General features: G+C 38.7%; 1 protein-coding gene across 1 annotated transcript in view; it reads right to left on the bottom strand.

The window, feature by feature from the left end:
- LOC117400462 (amyloid beta A4 precursor protein-binding family B member 1-interacting protein-like) overlaps positions 1-22,046 on the bottom strand; it is a 37,267-nt gene extending 15,221 nt beyond the window's left edge. The window contains exons 1-6 of the mRNA XM_034000481.3: positions 21,757-22,046; positions 6,500-6,559; positions 6,005-6,086; positions 5,160-5,425; positions 4,404-4,481; positions 2,807-2,966 (exon numbers count right to left, since the gene is read on the bottom strand). Of these exons, the coding sequence (XP_033856372.2) occupies positions 2,807-2,966; positions 4,404-4,481; positions 5,160-5,425; positions 6,005-6,086; positions 6,500-6,559 (646 nt within the window). The 5' untranslated portion in view covers positions 21,757-22,046. The remainder of the gene's footprint in view (positions 1-2,806; positions 2,967-4,403; positions 4,482-5,159; positions 5,426-6,004; positions 6,087-6,499; positions 6,560-21,756) is intronic.
- Between the last annotated feature and the right edge of the window lie 1,640 nt (positions 22,047-23,686).

The following is a 23,686-nucleotide window of genomic DNA, read 5'->3' as shown; positions in this document are numbered from 1 at the left end:
GCTAATGAATCTCTGATAATCAGGGAGATACGAAGAGGCTAATGAATCTCTGATAATCAGGGAGATATGAAGAGGCTAATGAATCTCTGATAATCAGGGAGATATGAAGAGGCTAATGAATCTCTGATAATCAGGGAGATATGAAGAGGCTAATGAATCTCTGATAATCAGGGAGATATGAAGAGGCTAATGAATCTCTGATAATCAGGGAGATACGAAGAGGCTAATGAATCTCTGATAATCAGGGAGATATGAAGAGGCTAATGAATCTCTGATAATCAGGGAGATATGAAGAGGCTAATGAATCTCTGATAATCAGGGAGATATGAAGAGGCTAATGAATCTCTGATGATCAGGGAGATATGAAGAGGCTAATGAATCTCTGATAATCAGGGAGATATGAAGAGGCTAATGAATCTCTGATGATCAGGGAGATATGAAGAGGCTAATGAATCTCTGATAATCAGGGAGATATGAAGAGGCTAATGAATCTCTGATAATCAGGGAGATACGAAGAGGCTAATGAATCTCTGATAATCAGGGAGATATGAAGAGGCTAATGAATCTCTGATAATCAGGGAGATACGAAGAGGCTAATGAATCTCTGATGATCAGGGAGATATGAAGAGGCTAATGAATCTCTGATAATCAGGGAGATATGAAGAGGCTAATGAATCTCTGATAATCAGGGAGATATGAAGAGGCTAATGAATCTCTGATAATCAGGGAGATATGAAGAGGCTAATGAATCTCTGATAATCAGGGAGATATGAAGAGGCTAACGAATCTCTGATAATCAGGGAGATATGAAGAGGCTAATGAATCTCTGATAATCAGGGAGATATGAAGAGGCTAATGAATCTCTGATAATCAGGGAGATATGAAGAGGCTAATGAATCTCTGATAATCAGGGAGATATGAAGAGGCTAATGAATCTCTGATTATCAGGGAGATATGAAGAGGCTAAGGGGCACTTTCACCTTTCTTGTGTTAAAATGTGTTTGAAACAGTAACACTTGAACCAAAAAAGGCTAAAGAGGTACGTCCTGTTTACATAATCATTTTGAGCAGCATGGCAGTCTCTATCAGGAGCCTTCTGTTACTGATTATACACACTTTACAAGAAACAGCAAGGTTGTTTTCAGTTGCACAGAAACAATCCTTTACAGACCAGAAAACTCCATTGTTTTGTTAATTTGGCTAGGGCTTCATTTGTCAAAATCAGGGTTTAGAGAGAGGGAAACATGTAGTTAGATTTGATTAAGGAAATATTTGCCCCAAGCAAACATTTCTTAAGAACATAAGAACATAAAAATGTACAAAAGGGAGGAGGTTATTCGGCCCATCTGTGCTTGTCAAGATCTTAGTAGCTGATTGATCTTGGTGATGAGATTAGGTTAAAAGGTCTATAGCCACAAATGCAGACGAGCCCAGCTCTTTTACACAGTGTTTAAGATGCTCACTCTGCCCTGTTACATATGTCAAGTCCTTTTACGATTTTAAAGATTTCAATCATGTCCCCCCTAATTATTCTTTGTTGTAGGTTAAATAGATTCAGTGCTTTAAGTGTATCTCAGACACATCAGCGGCACAAACAAGCTATAGGTCAAGAGTTTTTTCTGACAAGTGTTAAATCTTTATTAAATCATAAATCAATAAAAAGTTAAATAGATGCACTTTACACAGGAATGTGTTGATGTTTTGTTCTCTTCCCATAAATACACAGTATATTTGAGGAAGGTTTATTTATTTTTTTAACGAAATTAGTTTCCTAGTTTGGCAAAACCTACTTTAAATGATTAATTAATCTCCATTTCTCAAACCTGTATGGAATTTTCAATATTTGAACATTTGTTTCCATAGTTTCAATAAGTTAAGGTATTTCATTTCCATGGCTATGGGTTAATAGTATTCATACAAGATACGTTTTCTTAAGATTTGAGCCCAGATCAAAGTTAGATAATGGCTAACGTGGTGATGTGCTGCTCTGGATTTGTTCCAGATTGAGCCTTATTCCATTTTCATAAATCTGCTGGCAGATTTTGTCACATGTGGACCATTCATCTTTCCCTCGTGTATCGTCTTCCATTAAAATAGCAAAATATGGGGGAAAAGTTATTCAGGTCCTATCTGACAGGCAGAGACTGACATAAACTCGCTTTGCTTCTCTTGGGTAAAGACATACCTTTGTAACTGCTCATGAGCAAATCGGATTGCCTAAATAAATCGGCTTGTCCATGAGTAGTTGCCCAAGACACAGATTTGTTATCTTAAATACAAGACAGGCCCTTCTCACAAAATGTTCTTTTAAAATCCATTTCTTCCCTCTTTGGTGTCACTCAGAACATTAGCATCGGTCAACTTCTTTGTCTCTTCTTTAGTTTGAGATATGCATATATTTCAAATACAAGTCTGTACAATTAGAAGTTGCTCTGGCTACCGGCTTCCTAATCCCTACCTGTGTAATTTCTGTCAAATATTTAGGACAATGCAAAGTGAATATTATCAAAAAGCACCTGTATATCATTTTTGATCTGTAATATTGAACTCTAAATGCCATGTATTTGTAAAAGCAAAACAAAAACAAGCCAAAATATTCTCATCATAATGAAGAGGCAACCAGAGGAATAAGCGACCATCCATAATGCTTAAGAAACACACAATTTCTCATTGTACTTATTTATTTATTTCTGTATGTATTTATTTATAGGTTACTGAGCTGTAAACTCATACTGGCAGGATCCTGCAGTGGGTAAGTAATGTAAGCTCGTGAATGGCTGTGAATCCATGTCCTATATTTACTTACCTATCTGTAGATCAGGATTAATCTCATACAAACACCACTCCACACTGCAGTTACAATGCGACTTCTCGAAAAGATGATCTAAAATGTCTCGAACCGTCTGCCTTTCATCCACCATCAGGGTTTTGGAGCTGCTGTCGTTCATCAACACCTTAATAACAAGCTGTTTAAAAAAACAATTCAATCATTTTAATGGATATCTGTCCCTAACCTTTACTGAAACTCAATCATCATTTCTACACCTACCTTGAGAAAGGTGAAAACAGAGGACGGGCCTAACTTTGATGGCTGTCATGATATATTTCTGTTTCAAAGATTCTCTTTAAACCCAATATGAATCAAGTTGGACCAAAATCAGTAACTGTGCAAAAGTTCATCCATATTGGGTATCCTGAGAACATTGAAAACATAGGGTTGGCCTGGTATTCTATGGCCTTGCCCTGGAGGTCACAGGTTTCCCACAATCTTTGTGTAGTTTACCTGTGCCACAATGATTTCCACAACTTTTTTGTCAGGTACAGAATGTATGGGATATATTGATGGACATAAAGCCTCATTTCAGCACCCTCTTTTGTCTGGTTACAGTGAATAACATAGACTAGCAGTTCAATTTCAGCCGTGATGAACTTTTACAACCAGTCTAAATGGGTTCAGAATTTTGATTGCTGTAAACACCAAGGTGATGCAATTTTTAGCCTCTGCTTTAAATAAATAAATAAATAAATACAAGAAGCAGAAGCGCATTTCCTTATTACAGGTATTGCATTACACCTGAGCAAAACCACATAATGAATCTGCTATGTTTCTCTTCAAAATAATGAGAATTTAAAAGAGACAGGAAAGCTGTATCCCGGGATATTATTATGAATCTGTTTCCAATTGCCACAGAAATATGTTTTTTCCATTATGCAAATATAATGTCTATCTGTAGTTCCCATAACGCTTGTTCCCCAGAGTTGGAACTGTTTATAATGCTGCCATTTCCTGTTTTCAAAGATAGTGCTGAAGATTTATTTTTACTAAAATACCAGAAAACATGAATAAATGGAGAAGCTGACAAACACATGCAGTGACTAGCAACGACATACAAAATGTAATGTAATATTTTTTTTTATATTGATTCCATTGGAAAATGAAGACCTGTGTTTAACCAAAGAGCAGTGGTGATGTTAAGCTTCCCCTGACAGCCCCATGAATGTGTTTATCCTGTCTATAAGAGACCTCTCTCTTGTGGAGCAGATTAGTCTACATGAACATCAAATAATTAGCCTCTTAAAAACAAAATGGAAAAGGGCCCATCCACTTTTTTAAATCATTATCCCCCAAAAATGTTCACAACAATTGTAAGAAAAAAAGACCAAAAAAAAAGATTTTAGATTACCACGGTAGTGACTGGTGGCTTTTTGTGGCTAAATTGTAAATAAAAAAACAAACAAACAAAACAAAACAAAAACAAAATTTATCAACTTGTGGCAAAAAGGTCAAGAGTGGTACCGACCCTTAAAGATTCTACAGTGTGATGAATTTGGGTCCTTTTTTGCTACATGACGTGGCTTGATGACATAACAATAGAGGACGAGGCAGAGATATGACGTCATACCTTTTTAACCTTGGCTTCTTGAAGCTTTTCTAACGCAAGTTTAATTTTGTCAGCTTTTGCCTGGGCCTCCTTTTCTTCCTGAAATAAACAAATAAATGAATAAACAAACAAAACAACAGGACACTGTACTCTACATGTATATGACTTTGCTTTGATGATGCTGACGATGACGCAGACATGTATATAAAATGCTTTGCTGCATTAATTGCATGAGGCAAAATTCAGTAGGCATTATTTAATGGCTTTGTTCTTTATAAATCCCCAGTCAAGAGAAAAAATGCATTATGATTCATTTATGCTAGTAAAAAGGTTTTTTTTTCTAAATTTAACCCCATTTACTGTCTGCCTTCTGAAAAGGCAGTTCCCCTAAAATTAACCTAAAATGTATTTTTGCTACATACTGGAATTATTGCAAAATAATTAATCTGGTCATCCTTATACTAAAATCTGACAGGCCCCAAGTTAGGATGTAATGCTGTATTTTGAAGCAGGTGCAAGGTTTAAATACAAATATTCACTGAAATAAATCATTTTAAAAATTAGAAAACTAGCCCAAAACGATGTAACTGCTCCTTATTGCTTGTGTAACGGGCAGTGTTGTGTGACACCGTTGCGGATTCTGTCCTGTCCCCTGTCAGGGAGATGAGACGAGGTTAAAAAGCTCTGAAACCCTGAATGCAGATGAACCATCCAGGGGTGAGTGCCATATCAACACAGCCCCTTGATTCCGCCAGTAGAGGTGCCCATGGTTGTTACCTGTGATAGTGGTGCTGAGGGCTCAGGAGGGGGTGCAGAAACAGGAGCAGGAACAGCCTGACGTGGAGGAAGTGGCAACGAGCCACTGCAATGCAAACTGTTAGGAGCCGCTGGGAAATTACTTGTAAGAGCACTGAAGCTGTACTCTTCAGGGGGAGGAGGCAGAGTTGAAGAAGAAGTTTGGTTTATTTCGGGTTGATAGACATCTGCTGCCAGATCTGCCATTAAAGCATCCAATTCATTGTCCTCTAGTTCATTGAGCGACTCTGTCAGTAGCAAAGGCAAAAAACAAAAAATAGAATTGGATGGCAGTCAGTCCTAGTACATAACAAATGGTGTGTGCATATACTATACATTGTGCTGTGGAAGTTGCAAATGCAGGCACTCCTGCCAGGCAGAATTGCTGTTTTATGTTGTACTCTTGACTAGCAATGGGATATATCAGATTGCTCTTGATCATTTTGTTTAAACACATTTCAATAGAGCTGAAACCATCCAAATAGACTGAAATCTGGATTGTCAAAAAGTAGGTCACAGCATGACCCTGTACTCTATCTTTGTTGAAATGTTGTTGCTTTATTATTTGGAAAATTGAGCAAACCACTCAAAATAGAGATAGAGCAAATAGAGATAGAGCAAGGCAGACCCTTTACGGTTCGCATACAATTATCAGGACCCTGTAATGTTTACTAACAGCTAACAGCTTTCTAAACCCATATCAATATTCAATTGGAGTAAAGTCCTCTGCCCAACACAAATTCATGACATCATTTACCTCAGCCAACATTAAGTACCCCAGTGTCATTCCTATAGTACCATGAATCATGATGCTTAACTTCACTTACCATTTAAGTCTTTAAAACCAATGGAATAGTTGAGTTCAGTGCTGGGGGGAGGTTGTGGTGGAACTGTTTCAACCCCTAAACTCTGTGTGTTAGAGATGGGAGTGGGGAGAAAACACATACAAATTAAAATGCTAAATCAAACTCAGATATAATATGATACCATCTACTTGTGTTCAGATTTCCACCATAAGTTATCTGAATTAGCTCTTAAATTATAAGTATACAGCAGGTTTTTTTTTCAGTCCCAGAATACTTAGAGATATCAATTTTAAAATAGATTTGTTAATTTACTAACATAAAAGCATTTTTTCTTCTCCCCTTACACTCATTTCATTGGAATAATTTAATATTAACACTTAATACAGTATTGCATTACAAATCAGTAATACTGGTACTTATACTACTTTTTTTTTTAGATCTGTGTTTACTGGTAAAAACTGGCCTAATATCTTGAACTGTTTCCTTCCATAAGACACATGTGGGAAATGCACTTACCTGGGTTAAAAGGTCCATCTCCCCCAGCAAGTCGCTGAACATTGCATCTATGTCATCCATCTGTGAACATAAAGGAATACAGTAATTTACCACTACTGCTAAACAACACTAAATAACACACACACAGACTGGCTTTGATACCTGGGTTATTTCAGCTTTTAGTCTTGGAGGTGTTTCCTCCATTAGTGGTTAATGATGGTACATAACCCTAACCACATGTGATAAAGATAGAGGTTCATGGTCAGGTGCTGTCTTCATGCAAAAGAAGATGGCTGGAACTCATGCCCCCCATTGCTTGATGGTCATTGTCCTCCGTGTGTGTTTTAGACCATTAACGTAATTGCAAAGCTTTTTTCAATGGCTTTTCATCAACAACAAAAAAATGATGAATGGAGATGGAATTGCCCCTCTGTAAATTCAGTTCAACTATATTTCGAATGAATACCAGATGATTTATTCTGAACCAATAACTGGCAGAGATATCGAGTGGGACTGCATGAAAATATCTTTACAATTGGGGATGCTAAATCACACCCCTACTGTCCCAACTACTTGGCTTTTCAAATACCCTTTGACGGTCTAAGTGCTAACGGTTGTCTGCGTGTAAGTGAAAACAAATCATGTTCCTTTTTCCTTTTCCAAGATCTTTTTTAAATTTTTTCCATTTGCATTCTGTCATGAATGTGGAGTAGATGATGTAGAAGAACATTCTATATTAATAAAAAATGTGTGTGTTTTTCTATTGTATGTATTTTTAATACGCTTACGTAATGTGGCATAAATCAACTAACCGTCGATCTCCAGTCCCAAAGCTACAGCTCAGTTTCCACAGCAAAGTGAATATGAAGTGTCTGTCAAGCAGCTCAACATTTGTTACACTCCCATCTAAAACGTCCTAAGAAATAGCTGCAAAATAATCCTGAATGCCCAGATCACTGGATCAATATATTCAAGAAGTCTGAATCTCAGTAGTGTTTTTTAGAATCGCAACAGTTTTTTTTTTTTGGGGGGGGGGGGGGGGGGGGAATCCCAATGGTCTAAGAGTCTTTTTTTTGGGGGCATCTTAGTGGTGTTTTTGGGAATCTCAATAGGTTTTTTTGGAATCTCAGTGGTGTGTTTTGGAATCTCAGTAGTGTTTTTTGGAATCTCAATGGTGTGTTTTGGAATCTCAATAGTGTTTTTTGGAATCTCAATAGTGTTTTTTGGAGTAGCTAAAAACAAGATCTGGCACAGCTTAAAATTATTTTTAAAAATAATTTTACAGCTTGGTCTTTTTCTTCTCTACATCTTCTTGCTGAGGGTGTAGTGTATTGAAAAACATTGTGTTAGAAGCTTTTTCTATGCAAGTGTATCATGGCTAGAGCAAAGAAAGTGAGGTTTCAGAGATGTTTTGAATGATACAAATACTGTTTTAATAAGAGAATGGAGAGAAAGCTATCTACAGTGGACAGAAAGTGTACTTTTTACCAGTTTTGAATTTAAACTAAAGGCATTGAAAAGATTGGGGAGAACTTATTTCTCTCTCTCTCTCTCTCTCTCTCTCTCTCTCTCTCTCTCTCTCTCTCTCTCTCTCTCTCTCTCTCTCTCTCTCTCTCTCCTGGTGAAATGACATCAGATGTGCAAGACTACCTGCAAGTAAAGCATGCAAACAGAGCTTTCTTTATCCTAGTAAGGTAGCGGATATCGTTTTATAAATTAAAAATATTTTGCACCTGCACATGTAAGGTCTACATAGTGAAGGGCTCCAATAAAAATACAAAATATATTTGTATCTAATTCTGCATTTTGAATGGCATTTATTAAACTTTCAAAGAAAGTTGGATAGCTATAAAAAGGGAACAACGTTTTTCCTTTTACTCTACATTTATATATATACACAATTAATTTACCTTTTACCAACTACCCTAAATTACATCTAACACATGTTAACCACTATTGGGGTGCCAATCAATACTAATTAGCACAGCATGGACTTTCAGGTAAGGTACAGCCACATGCTGAAGTCAAAACAGACTGTGCAAAGGATCTCCTCCTAGTGGTTGATTAGTCCTAGTCGCTGACATCAGCATAAGACACATATTTGCCTCTTGTCTGCAGAGCTTGCTCTTTAGTTGAATGTATTTGAACTGTAATGGTTCGCGACCAGCCCTTGCCTTTCCTTTTAATTCAATGGGCTGAGATGGCAATTCATACCAGTGGCACCCTATGTGAAAGAATCCTGACCCATGTGGTTGAAACAGGTCATTCAATATCTGTGCTCTTTGCATAACATGCTATAGCTGGCTTGGGAGACACTCTGGATCCTCGCAGACAGCAAGTGGTCATGGTGACAAGCCTGACTGAAACTCCCTGAGTGTAGGTGGACATGCACTTACATGTGTTTACACTCCAGGACAAGCTTTGACTAAGCTGGGGCAGGATGTGATGGATCTAATAGTGGCTGCTGAGTCAATAATACAGCACTGACATGAGGTTCATGTCATGACCTTGCCTTTCCATTCACATTAATGGGCTGAGAAGCCAATTCATTACAGCTGGGAAGAAAATGGCAAGAGAGCACAAAGTACATTTTTAAAAAGTCTGACCGTTTATCACATGGTTAGCTTGTTTTCCTAGATCATTAACACTGATAAATGGACCAATCCACAAATGCTGTATGGATCTCAGATCAATCACACAAAAGTAACTGAAAAACACAAGTGCACTGTTCAAATAGGGATCATTCCCTCACCTCATGGAGATGATATAGAAGGTGTGATTCGTCAAACTCAGTGGACCACTTGGATCCAAGGTGGAAGAGAGACGAGAGCAAATGAACACATTCCTCTAACCAGCAAGCACTTGGGCAGACTAGTCCAGAAAAACCAGTAAACCGGCTCTGTGAGGGACAGGCCATGTCCTGGAAGGCAGAGGGTCACCACACCGGCCCAGGAATGTCACATCTGACTGATCCATCTGCATAATCGTTTTCAGACTGCTGTAGCTACAGCACGAGAAATTCTTGGAAGAAATAACCCGTGCATCAGCAGAATGACTGTAGTTCGCCGTCTGCATGAAAATGACTTGCATGCTCGGAGGCCATTCAAGGGTAACTTGTTGACAGCTGAAAGACGAAATCACCATCTTCTTTGGGCCAGAGATCATCTGAGGTGGCCGCAGAGAGAGTGGTGGAGTGTTTTATTCACCGATGAATGCCGTTTTGCCCTTGACAAACCTGACGGTGTGTGTGGAGATGTGGAGACTGTTGCGTTGTTCAAGCCAACCAGTGGGGGTTGGAAGTGTGATGATGTGGGGAGGAATCTCCTTTAACATAAGAATGTCTGTGGTGCAGATTGAGGGCATCCTTACTGCTCAGTGATAGATTGACGAAGTCCTTGAGGCAACAGTTTTTCCATTCCTGCAAGCCAATCCGGAAGTGTCAATTTTCCAACAGGACAATGCAAGACCACACAGTGCTTATCATGATTCTTTGATCTGTATTTTTGTTCATGCTGCCCCATGGAAATCAGCTTCCCCTGCTTACTGTACATGCAATCAGGTGGTCTGGCAATTAGTCTTCTGCGCTTTCGCCAAGGTTTGTTTTGGCCGAATCCCAAAGTGAACTCTTTTTTCTAAGGTTAAGGTTAATCCAAAGGCTGATCAGGTCTATCCGTCAACGCTGCTAGGATTGTGTTAGTGCTCAGGGAGTCAAGTCAGTGTGTCAAGTTTCATACTGAAAACTTATCATGATTCTTTGATCTGTATATTTGTTCACATTTCCAGTGATTTTGTTTGTTATCTATGTTTAAAATATTTGATTAAATCCATTAGACCTTTGTTTCTGTCCAGGGGTCTAACCATTTATTGTGAATGGAAAACATATGGGAATCTATTTTAATGTGAGTCAGTTTTTCCTGTTGCTGGTAGATCTGATGTAGTGTTTACAGTCGTTGCAGGAGATATCTGTTAAATATTAAAGATTATTGTCTATAAACTTGCTGTCAGAGTTTCTTTGTTTCAGAAAAGCTTGTTAGTTCCTCATTGGTAACTGCTAGCAGGCAGAATAGTACCCCAAACCAAAGGAAGTGGTTGCTGCAACTTCTACTTGCTCCACTCGTCTAGATGCGGGTGCAGTACAAAACAGGAAACTGTGACACATGGTATTTATGCAACTTAATTAGCATCAGACTCTGCCTTCCACACATCAGTTATAGGCTCCCTTATTAAACCATAGCCAGAAAAAAGAAAACATTAATATTAAAGAAAGAAATCAGATCTCATGCCTCTTTAAAATAAATTGCAGTACCACACGCTATAATGTTTTAATTTGAATTGCGCATCTAAACAAACAGCACATTGGCCAAACAAATAGACAGACAAACAAACAGTGAACGAAACAAACAAACAGATACAGAACAAGTACCGTGCTGTTTCCACTCCCAACACGCGTAGCAATTGTTATGATTTTGTCATTTATTTCTCTCCTCTCTCTCTCGTTCTCCACTGCGAACACACCAACCCCATGAAACATTCATTCCTTTATACAGCTGTGCCGAGACTCGATTGCTAATCAATCATTCACTTGAATCTCGGCACAGACTGCACGTGGACTAATTGTGCACTTCCCATGTCCCCATACAAATACCCATTTTAATCTGCGCGTGAAGTGATTGTGCAATCCCCGTGCCTAAATACAATTATACATTTTACATCACCTGTGCTACATAACCCACACTCTGTGCACCACTATAATAATACCTATAACAGGCAACATGAAACATAAAACACAAAATACACACAGGGGCGGGGCACCCTGCCACATATCTCCCTCCTTGCGTGCAGCACACATGGCCTCAAAGGCCACCTCCCCCCTTTAAAATCCGAAAAGTCCCGGTAATAGTCCTGGGCAAGGAACAGAGGTTTTAAGGGACCCATGTGCAGCAATGCTATCTGCTTCCCAGCTGACAGCGGAAATGTTTCAGCCTCCTAGCTAACAGCGAAAATGCTATCAGCGGAGCCATTAATGGCTCCCAGGCTGGCTCCTTCAGCCGGGGCAGTCCTGGCAGCAGAAAGGCTGCCTGTGGCAACGTTGGCAGTGCCAAAGCTGACAGCGGGGTTGCACATTCTGGTAGCGGAAATGCTGCTAAAGGCAATGCTGGCAGCAGCGTGGTATATTCTGCCAGTAGCCACAGCAAATCTCCAGGCAGTGACAAACAAGCCTTCCCAGGTTATGGCGAACATGCCTCCTCAGGTGATGATGAATAGGCCTCCCAAGGCAATGACGAACAAGCATCCCCAGGCGATGATAAACAAGCATCCTCAGGCGGTGCAGGATCGGCAGCCCTAGGCGTTGAAGGCTCGGCAGCCCTAGGCGTTGAAGGCTCGGCAGACCTAGGCGTTGAAGGCTCAGCAGCTCTAGGCTTTGAAGGATCGGCAGACCTAGGTGTTACAGGCTCAGCAGCCCTAGGCATTGAAGGCTCAGCAGCCCTAGGCGTTGAAGGCTCGGCAGACCCAGGTGGTGCGGGACAGGCAACCCCAGGAGGTGGAGGTGGGAGCGACAAGTAGTCCTCCCAGGGCGGTGGAGGTGGGAGTGGCAGGTAGTCCTCCCATGGTGGTGGAGGTGGGAGCAGCAGGTAGTCCTCCCATGGCGGTGGAGGTGGGAGCAGCAGGTAGTCCTCCCATGGCGGTGGAGGTGGAAGCGGCAGGCAGTCTCCTGATAACGCAGGTGGGAGCAGCGGGTAGTCTCCCCTTGTCAGCAAAGGCGGAAGCAGAGGGTAGTTTCCTGGTGGCGAAGGTGGGAGCAGTGGGTAGTCGCCCCCTGGCGGTGGAGGTGAGAGCAGCACATAGTCTCCTTCCATCACTGGGGACTGATGTGGCTCGCCCGCGGTTGCGGGGGACTGGTGCGGCTCCCCTTCAGTTGCTGGGGTAGGCGTGGCTGCTCCCTTTCGCGCTGGAGACAGCAGGACTTCTCCCTCTTGCGCTGGAGACAGTGATACCTGAGCTGCTGCTTATCTACCTTAAAGTAGCCGAGGACCATCTCCACAGCCTCCTCCAGTGACGTTATGCTGTGTCCGCGCTGCCAGGCCTCCCATTGGTCCCTATCCTACAGCCACAGGACATGGGTTACTATGGGGATGGACTGTATCTCCAGCCCAGGATTTTCTTTTATCCAGTCCCATAGTTGGCCAGCAACATTTTTTATTATTATTTATTTATTTTATTTTTTCCACAAAAAAAAACACTCGTCTTGAAAAAGAAAGAGAGAAAAATAAACTTCACCCGCAGTACTGTTCCCGGCCTGCATCTTGAAGGCGCTGTATCCCACTTCAACACCACGTGTGACAAAAATGGCTGTAGGGGTACATTGGCCAAACAAACAGACAGACAAACAAAAAGTGAATGAAACAAATAAACAGATACAGAACAAGTACCATGCTGTTTCCACTCCCAACACGCGTAGCAATTGTTATGATTTTATCATTTATTTCTCTCCTTTCTCTCCCATTCTCCACTGCGAACACACCAACGCTGTGTGCGTGAAACATTCATTCCTTTATACCGCTCTGCCGAGACTCGGTTGCTAATCAGTCATTCACTTGAATCTCAGCACAGTCTGCATGTGGACTAATTGTGCACTTCCCGTGCCCCCATACAAATACCAATTTTAATCAGCACGTGTAGTGATTGTGCAATCCCTGTGCCTAAATACAATTATACATTTTACATCAACTGTGCTACATAACCCACACTCTGTGCACCACTACAATAATGTATATAACAGACAACATGAAACACAAAATACATACAGGGGCAGGGCATCGTGCCACAGCATGATACACTTGTGAGGTCTTGTGATGATGAGATATGCTTTTTGACACAAATATGGGCAGGTTCAGAGGGTGGAAGCAAGCGATGTACAGTTAACTCTCATTAATACAAATTTAAAGGGACCAGCAAAAAAAATTGTTTTAACAGCAATTCTTACTATCAGGAGTCAAATGCATACAAATCTGTCAGTTTTTATTGAAGTTACAGTAACACCGAAATCAAATTTAAATTACAGAACAATGAAAAGTATTATAAATTTAAAAGGACTAAGCATTTTATTGAAAATACGGTTGTAAATGAACTTTTAAAAAGTATGCATTGTAATTGAACAGCACTTGAAATCTACATGTCCCTTTCTGATCACAGACATTTAATCAAAAGTAAGGTGCCCTCATCATCAGGGTTTTGAGCAAATTAGAAATGCTGACTTGCACCCACAGTTTTGCAGTTCATAGGCCTGTATTATTGTATCCCGTTTTTTCAGAATAGTTGAGAAAGTGTTTGTGGGAATGTTGAAATCTGCAGCAACATCTTTCTTTGTCTTACATGGTGGTGCATTAGCCAACAATTTAAAACACCTCCACTTTTGTCTGCACAGCTAATGCACTTTTTGTGCTGCTTCATGGAAATGGCATTGATGTGTGAGCAATACAGCAACTAGAAATGCATCATAAATGGATCAAAAGTCCCAAAACGGCACTAACATACAGTACAGATGCTATTCGTTTTATTCAAATTTGTCTTCCCTGCGGGTCTCCAAAATATTCTGCACCAACAGGAAATCTGAGTTTAGTAAATGTGTTATTATAAAAGGTCATTTATAATAAGTGGCTTCTAAATTTGGCCGGGACTATGAAGAAATGTTGTGGTATCACGAAATTCATTTAATCCAAGTTTGTTTTAATGAAAATTGATTGTCTTTCGCTTGCCACTACCTTGATCTGAAAAATGGGACAAATATAAATACAGGTATATAAATATGCTGGAACACTGTAATGAAAGAAAAGCAAAATCCCAAATGAAAAAAATCTACAGTATGAAAAATTACTTGCCAATATTTGGATTACTTTGTCACTAAAGCCCTTGCTGCACCAGACTTAATTTAGTGCATAACACAAGTTGCTCAGAAAACAAACAGTTAGCTGTCAGGCGTGTATAGGACTGGTGCATGCATCTCCAGCACAGCTGGGGGTGCCTCACAGAGTTATTCCATGTGCACACCAGAACCACATTCAACCACATGCAAAAGCATCTGATACTCAAACACACGCACACACACACACACACACACGTGTATATATATATATATATATATATATATATATATATATATATATATATATATATATACACATTTTTTTTATTTTTTATTATTTATATAGCACCTTTCATATCATGGTATCTCAAAGCACTTTACAGACAGTATGTACATTGATCAAGAAACAAGACAGAACAGTATAAATACACAATTAACAAAATACAATGATATTAATAATAACAATAAATAGCAAAAATAACAAATAAAATACAAAGTTAGCAGATAAAAATAGATAACAGAAATGTTATATCTAGATTAGGTTAAAAAAGATGATCTATAAAAATGAGTCTTTAATCTTGATTTAAAAATGCTGACCGAAGCAGCATCTCTAATAGAGGAAGGCAAAGAGTTCCACAGCTTTAAAACAAAACACACTTTCTCCTCTCCTTTTCAATTTCAATTCAATTCAATTCAAACCTTTATTTAACCAGGTAAAGACATTGAGAACAAGTTCTCATTTAAAATGTTGACCTGGCCAAGAGGCCAGGTCAGCATTTTAAATGAGACAGTTAGAAACATTACAGCAATACAAAATAAAATAAAAAAACTAATAAAATCAGCATCTGCTCTGACAAGCACATGAAACGGGGAAACGAGCTTCAAGTCTAGAAAAGAAAGCTCCCTCTGAGATAAAACCAGGTAGTTTAAGCCTTGACTGTAACTCATTCCCATCGTGAGCAGCTGCATATTGGAATGGGTTATGCCCAACAGCAGTAAAAACACGAGGGACAATTAAAGTAATCAAATTGCTGAATCGAAGGTTATAAGAGGAGACCGATATAGTCAACAATTCATTAAGGGTATTAAGCAATAAACGTAGATCACAAAAAGACTTTTGAATCTGATTTAAACTAGTTTGCAAGTCTGATAACACTGAAGATAGAGTAGGGCCAATTGCACATTATCAAAAGGCTTAGATAAATCAATAAAAATGTTACCATTGGGAGGCACAAAAGTCCAGTGCCTCCCAATGGTAAAATGTTTTGGAAGCCAGTGCAATGAGGCCAACACAGGAGTTATCTGAGCCAGTTTTTTCGTTCTAGTCAGATCCCTCGCTGCTGCATTTTGAACAAGTTGTAAATGTGATACAGACTCCCCTAAAGAAAAAAATACTGTCTGTTAGTTAGATGTGACTTAAACCAGTTGAGAACAGTTCCTGTCAGGCCAACCCAGCTTTTCAGACGGTCAATTAAAATAGCATGATCCACAGTATCAAATGCAGCACTGAGGTCTAAAAGAACTAGAATGGACATGGAGTGAGTCAGCACTCTGTACTATGAGCTCTGTACTATGAGCAGATCGAAACCCTGACTGAAATCTTTCAAGATGGACCGAATGGCCTCCTCTCGTTTGTAAACTTTCTTATGTTCTTCTGTAAATCAACCCCTTACATCTCTTATGCAAATGAAAATTCAAAAACAACTCTACTGTTTTTTTTGTCTTTTTTATTTTTATATGATCGCAGTTGCGAACTAATAGCAAGGTGGATGGCGTCCTTCCAGCAAACCATATATGAAGAGATCTGACCGTTTACTAGCCTGCATTATATTATTATTATTACTATTTGTTTATGTAGCAGACGCCTTTATCCAAGGCGACTTACAGAGACTAGGGTGTGTGAACTATGCATCAGCTGCAGAGTCACTTTACGTCTCACCCGAAAGACGGAGCACAAGGAGGTTAAGTGACGTGCTCAGGGTCACGCAATGAGTCAGTGAGTGAGCCGGGATTTGAACCGGGGACCTCCTGGTTACAAGCCCTTTTCTTAGCAGGCAACTGGAACTAAAGAGTAGCTCTTGAACTCATAGTCAAAGCAACCTGGCATAGATTTATCAAAATGAATACATACATATATAGACATATAGATTTGAGTAATTGCAATAAGAAAAACAATGTATGATAGCAAACATCATAAAAGGGTATAGGGACTGTGCAAAGAAAATGTTGTGTTAGTTTTACTGTATTCCCTAACCTAGTTCTGAAGGTTGCATTTTAAATGCACAGGTGCAGACCATTGGTTACAGTAGGTATCATTGTTTATTGAAAGCCCTTTCTGTCTTAATTCCTGTGTCCAAATTAAGAATAAGCTTGGACAGAAAAAAAAAAACCCTCCACCACAATAACCAGAAACAGCTGCTGCTTTCGTCTCAGCAGTAGAAGCTTGCAAGTATAGGGAGCACACTTCTGGTCAGCAAAACAACATTTAAAGCAGCAGGAAGAGTAACTTCCTTTTTGCACATTGTATATTTTGGGTGCAAACTAGCCCTGTCGTACTTTTTTCCATTTGTGTTTACCACCATTTTCATTTCACTCTACAGTTTAGTAGATGCATTCACGGCTTGACCATTTGAACTTCTATTGTGGTGAGCAGGTAAATCTTGAGTCCTGCAGCCTTTTAAAAACAAGTCAGTGTTATTTCAAGTAGGACTAATGGCTGGAATTGTATTTCTGGGTCCTAAATCGAAAATAACCAGGAGCCAGATATCTCCAAAATAGAGAAATGAGAGAACTGTAAAACACAGCACGGGAACTTTTTTTAGCTAAAAGGTAAAACCTTTTATAATTGAAATCTATGGCGATTACAAATCAGATGTAGTACAGTGCAGTGGTGGCCCTAAATGTGGCCTTACATTTTGAATTAATTTAGTTAGTTATCGTACCTTGGTAACCTTTAAGAGAGACAACAAATTTCAAAAATGCTAAATTTTAAAATGACATGACTTCCCTTGCTCTATCCCTTGTCTCCTTTTGTAATAATAGTGCAAGAAGCATTGTGCAATACCTATTGCCGTTTTTAATGACTGCCTGATCACTTCTTGTAATAGTGCAGCATTGTGCAATACCTATTACTGTTTTTAATGATTGAATGAACCATCCTCTGGAGTAGAGAATGAGTGGAACGTGCTGTGGTTACCTGTGTCTCTTCAGGGCATTCCATGAAAATGTAGCATTTCTCCAGTGGCTCATCTCATAAAGGATGGCTAATGTGAGCATGGTTTGAATTCACATTGGCACAATAGTCTAGTCTAGCTTGCAATTAGTTTAATATCAATGGCTTATCCAACAAACATTACACTTTCATGCAAGGATGGAAATAAGACTCCCGTTGCACGACAGTTTCTTCCATTCCAGGTTTCACTTGGAGCTCAGTTAGTCAACACGTATGATACAACCATCCGATACAAGCTGAGGACAGGTTGTCAAGAACACCTATAGCATAAACCAGCTATTCTACGGCACAGCTACCCAGATATTAACCACTCTATCCTCTGTATCGTATCATTGATGCATTTGAACACAATTTCCCACAGACCATTGATTTTCTACTACTGGTACTGTACATTTTCTGCTGTGTGTTTTTTTCAGCCCTCAGAATCATGGTGATCTAAGTCTCAATTCTAGCCTTTTGCTGTGTTCTTGCCAAATCATGACTGTGTGAAGAGCTCAGATATGCATCATACAGACCAACAGGGATTTGATGTGATCCAGATAATCCCTGACAAAGATGTCTGGACTGTCCAATGAAACAAATGAAGACAACATGATTGGATAATTAATGATCTAGAAAGACTTCAGCCAATCATAACCTGATATATGCCACTCGTAAATTAATACAATAACAGGTCCCAATTCTGAGAGCTACCTCATTAGAATGTGTGATCACATAATTCAGAATGCTGACCGGGGCCATGTTTGACCAACTTGATACTTGATACTTGTACATCAACACACTTGAAGTGTGAAAATCAAGATGAAAAAAAAAATGATAATAGTGTCCTGTTCAGGTGAACAGAACATCTTAGAAGTGTTTTTTTATGTGTCTACTTTAAGATGACACTTATTTATAGGTTGTGGTCAGTGTGTTTAAACTCTGCTAAAACCATATGTATGTATGCCCTCCTCCTTAGCAACCTAGAAAGGAAATGAACACAAGCTGACAAGATAAACAAGGGTGTGTCTAGATTATCATGCAGAACTAAACAAAAAACTTACAAATCAATTGATAGGCTGATGTTTTTCAGTTTATAGCATAAAGGCAGAGTATTTTTTTCAGCATGCAAGCATTCAGGGTAACACCATACTGGCTTACACAAAGATCCAACTTCAATTTCCACAAGAGACTCTGGGATATGTTCTTCTCTAGCCCCATTGGTTCCTGGGATATCATAGTTTGAGAATAGAAAAGCAACCCCCCTTAGGGGCACTGTCCAAATCTATTGAACTCATGGAATTTGAGAGTTACATTTTGTAAGGTGAAATGTTTTTAAAGTGTTATATATTTGAGTAAGTCTTTCCCAGGGATGAAGCCATTTGGGTAACCTTGCAACCTTTCATCTCACATTTTGACATGCTACAATAGCTTACTCAAAATACAGATCTTTTTATTTTACGAATGAAAACTTAGACTGGTGGCCAAGCCATCACTTTTATCTTGTCTGAGGGCCCACAGCAAGCACAGCATTGGTCTGTTCCTTTTTTTTCTTTCTTTTTTAGCAGACACCTTTATCACAATGAGTCATCGGCTGAAGTGGGATTTGAACTGGGTATCTCCTGGTTACAAGCCCATTTCTTTAACCACTGGACCACACTGGGTAGTGCCAGCCACAGAAATTTTCAAGTCAGGCCCCCTCCTCCACCCCCAGGACATTTCATTGCTATTGCGTTTAAGTAAAAGCTTGCGCACACAACCGCACATTCTTGGAATGCAAGGGGCAAATGTCTGTAAAAGAACTGCATGTGATATGAATGCGGAATTCATGTTTCCGCTCAGCTGGAATGTCCGGGCCCAGGACAAAATTCTATGTGGGCAGCACTTGTTATGGGGGTAGTTCACCTCATTGTGCTCCAACAACTCCAACAGGTTAGTGGCCCTACAAATCCAGGTGTAAACTTCCCAAGCTAGGCCTCACCTCCAGGCTTAGGTTTTTATTAAGTTAATGTAATAGAATGAATCAACCGATGTAATTGAATAGACCAATAAACTGGCATTTTAATGATGCATCATGAAGTGAATTTTCTAGATTTCACTTAGCACTAATAGGTTCTAACCTGATGATATGTTACAATGCTTTCTATAATGGCCATGGAGAAGGAATTTATTGACATTTTTACCAATTCAAAATACAGTTATGTACAAAATCTTTAGACCCAAAATAAAATATGGACAGTGGTCTTGGAGTAGTTCCATAGCAAACTCAAAACTATTAGAGGCCTTATATATTATATGACCCCCCCCCCCCCCCCCCCACAAACACCCCAAACATCCCAAAATGATTTAAATAGCTTTACTGGTAAAAATGAAAATAAATAGCTTTATTGGTAAAAATTACTGATAAATATATTTATTTGAAAGTGCAGGAAATATATCATCCTATCATCTGATGTACAATACATTGCTGTATTAAAGCAGGTAACAATCCTGTGACTGTACATAATGAATTAATCATTTGCAGTTCATTGTATTCATTCCCAATGGAATCAATGATCAACATGTTAAATAAGGCAACCATTTTCCCTTAGTAGTTGTACTTCTGCTCATGAGTCATAATTACTACAATATGTTGCCATCTTATCTCGTAATGTTGGCCCACCGTAGCTTCCCATTTTTACCAAGGCATATCCTTGCTCACCAGATACGTTGCATCATTAGGTAGGCCAGGATAGTACCAGGCAATTCTGTAATGCACTTGGTTAAGCGCAGATGTGTGAGTAATTAAATATCTAGCTAAACAAAACAAAACAAGAAAAACATTATGGTCAAGTGGTTTGAGTAGGAAGGCAACAGATTCTGGGTTTGAAATGACCGCCTACACTTTTAATTAGCCACCACATTAATAGATATAAAACAAATCAAATCAACATGTAACACAATACTGTGCACTCTGTGAAATGGTTAACTCCAATTCCCTGGACTGACAGTTGAAATACATACAGTAGGAGGTAAATTACAGTGATGTTTTAGGACATACAGTAGAACCAAACAAAACTTTGACATCATTATAATGCCAACAGAATGTCCTTGTAAAGTAATCATTAAATAAAGCACTTGATCCTGTTTCCACATACAATAGACCAACACTATTTCTTAATAGGGGTCTCTTCAAAGCTAGGAAGCATACATAAAACCATACATAAAGCTGATGTTCCCTCTCTCTGTCCTGTACTGTGCATAAGCTTCAATTCCACCCTGAATGGAGCCAATATCTCAAAGCATTGCATGTCACAAGTCAAAGTGAATGCTACCATTAGAATTAGCTCAAGGAGTTTCCAAAACATTTAAATTATGAGGTCTGTGTTTCAAATATTATACAAGATATTAGCAGAAGAAAAGGCAGCCACACCAGATGTATAAGAACAAGTTCCCCTCCCATGGATGTTAAAATGTTGTTTACTGTTAAATATTGCAAGTTACAGCAAATTATTGCTGCCTCATGCAAAACCCATGCTTCCTTCTTTCCTTGATTCTCATTGGCTGTCCCTATACTTTCAATAGGCTCAAGGGTTTTCTCCCAGGCAGCATGCTCTTCAACCTGTATGTCTGTACTGTACTGCTGTAGTAGTATAAATGAATAACAATGGATTAATGGTAACAACAATGAATGAATCCCATAACAAAATCAGAACCAAGACCAACCAAGCCTGGATATTTGAATCTGCCAACCAGAACTGAATCTCAATTACTCTGACTCAGTATCCAAAAGATATTGCACTCATGTGCTCCATTTAGCAACCAAAAACTGCAACTTATAATGTGCTAATCCACTAATAGGTAGACTTTGGAATTATGACTTATGTGAATGATTCTAGAAATCAATTATTATATTCTGTATTTTTATTTTTTTACTAAAAACAACCCCAGACAAAAACAACTGCATGTAATTACATTTAACAATTATGAGTCCCACCTACACCTGTACACCTTATTTTTTTACCTTTAAATGTGTACACCTATACAAACCACATTTAAAGATAAACTACTTAAAACACTTAATTTCTTACAAATTAAATAGAAAGAGATACAAATACCAGATATTAGTTCAATTAAAAATCTTATTCCGTCTCCAAAATGCATTTTAAAATATCTTACAGCTACCATTTTCGGCATTAAAAAAAATTGACTCAAACCACTTACCTTTAGTTTGTTGTGTACTTCAATGGAGCTAAACCAAATTTATTTTGATATAATGCATTGAGTTTTCAGTCCAGCCTGCGAGCAAGTGTTCGGATGACTAGCTGCCCCTGGCCTCTCCTTCAGCTTCCTGTGTTTTTGCGGAAGTTAGTTTTTTGAATAGGTCTATTGAAACTCAGTTAAACAACAAAGGCTGGTAACAGACAAACTGACAAATAATTATGGAACTTTAAAAAAAAAATAGATCAACTTCAAATCAGTGATTTTAAAAGCATTCAAATGAAATGAAACTTTGTCTTTGCCCCATGCCTCACTAGAACTAAAATATACAATCAATAAGCACAGATAACAATCATTAACACTTTTTTTTCCCTGTGGGAGGTACCCCTATCAAAATAGCAGTCATACAATTGCTCCTAACGTGTCTATTTAAGTGTTTATTTATATTTATTTAGTTGGGCAAGCTTTTATTTTCACTGGTTAATTATCTGACAAACACAGTAAGCGTGAATGTTCAGCAATGAAGTAAATGAAAAATATTGGTAGAAGTGTCTTAAATAATGCAATTCTTACAAATCTGTATCTTATCAGTATCTAAATTAATTTAAATGTCTTGGATTGTATTATACCTGTTTGTCTTTAACCCTTAAGAAAAATGTCAATTTGGTACATGTACACTGTGTATGTGTTATATAAGTTAAAACACTTGAACACTTCTGTCCTTTTTAACTTTTGAACCGCATGTGCTAAACACTGTCAAGATTTCTTTTTTTCACCTCAGAAACATAGCTAGGCTGTGACCTATGCTTTCGCTATCTGCGGCTGAAAAACTAGTCCATGCGTTTGTGTTTTCCAAGATTGACTACTGTAATGTCCTGTTTGCTGGTGTCTCAAATTGCATCCTTGCCAGACTTCAATATGTCCAGAACTCTGCAGCCAGAATTCTGTCCAGGTCTTCCACCAGAGATCATATTACTCTTGTTTTAGAGGCCTTGCATTGGCTGCCTGTTAGGTTCCGAGTCGATTTTAAAATTCTACTGCTTACCTGAAAGGCTCTTCATGGGCTGGCCCCACTTTATTTATCTGATCTTTTATCTTTTTATACTCCTACCCGCAACCTCCGCTCGCATGATCTTAGATTGTTGAGTGTCCCTCGTGCTCGCCTACACACTATGGGCGACAGGGCATTTAGTTGCTATGCCCCAAAATTGTGGAACTCCCTTCCTGTAGAGATTAGAGACTCTGCTACTTTGAGTGTTTTTAAATCGAGTCTTAAAACTTACTTTTTTTAGAGAGGCTTTCTTACGATTCTGTATATTTGTTTGGCCTCTGTGTTTTTATGACTTGTTGAATTTTCTTTTTGTTAAGCGCTCTGAGACGAATGCTTTTAAGGGCGCTATATAAAATAAAGTTTATTATTATTATTATTATTATTATTATTATTATTATTATTATTATTATTATTATTATTATTATTAGTATTATTATTATTGTTCATAAGGGGGAAATAATTCTGCAACTGTAATCTTTCTGTAATTATCTACCTTCATTAATTACCTTATAAATGATCATTTACTGTATCATCTTATAAAACTACAGTAGACTATAATCTATTTAAACTCATTTAATAGTATGAAAAGAAGAGTTCATTGCACAGACACAGATTCTCCTTGTCAAATTCCTATACATCTGCATTTGAGGTATGAGAACATATTGCTGAACTGGATGAAAGCTTGCATGTATTCATTGTCTGCACTGAGCAAGACATGTAAACGATACACTGGATGGGCTGTAACACACAATAATGAAATAAATCTAACAGTTAATGTGCTGAGCCACAAACCACCACACAGTCTGATTCACTGAAGAAGAGAATTTATAGTGATGTGGCAGGATACATTGTAGAAGTTAATGTGTAAGCTCATTGTTTTGT

This window comes from Acipenser ruthenus, chromosome 4 (genome assembly GCF_902713425.1).
Source record: "Acipenser ruthenus chromosome 4, fAciRut3.2 maternal haplotype, whole genome shotgun sequence".
Taxonomy (NCBI): Eukaryota; Metazoa; Chordata; class Actinopteri; order Acipenseriformes; family Acipenseridae; genus Acipenser; species Acipenser ruthenus.
Note: the sequence above shows the minus strand (reverse complement) of the source record. Positions and strands in the feature narration are given on the sequence as shown.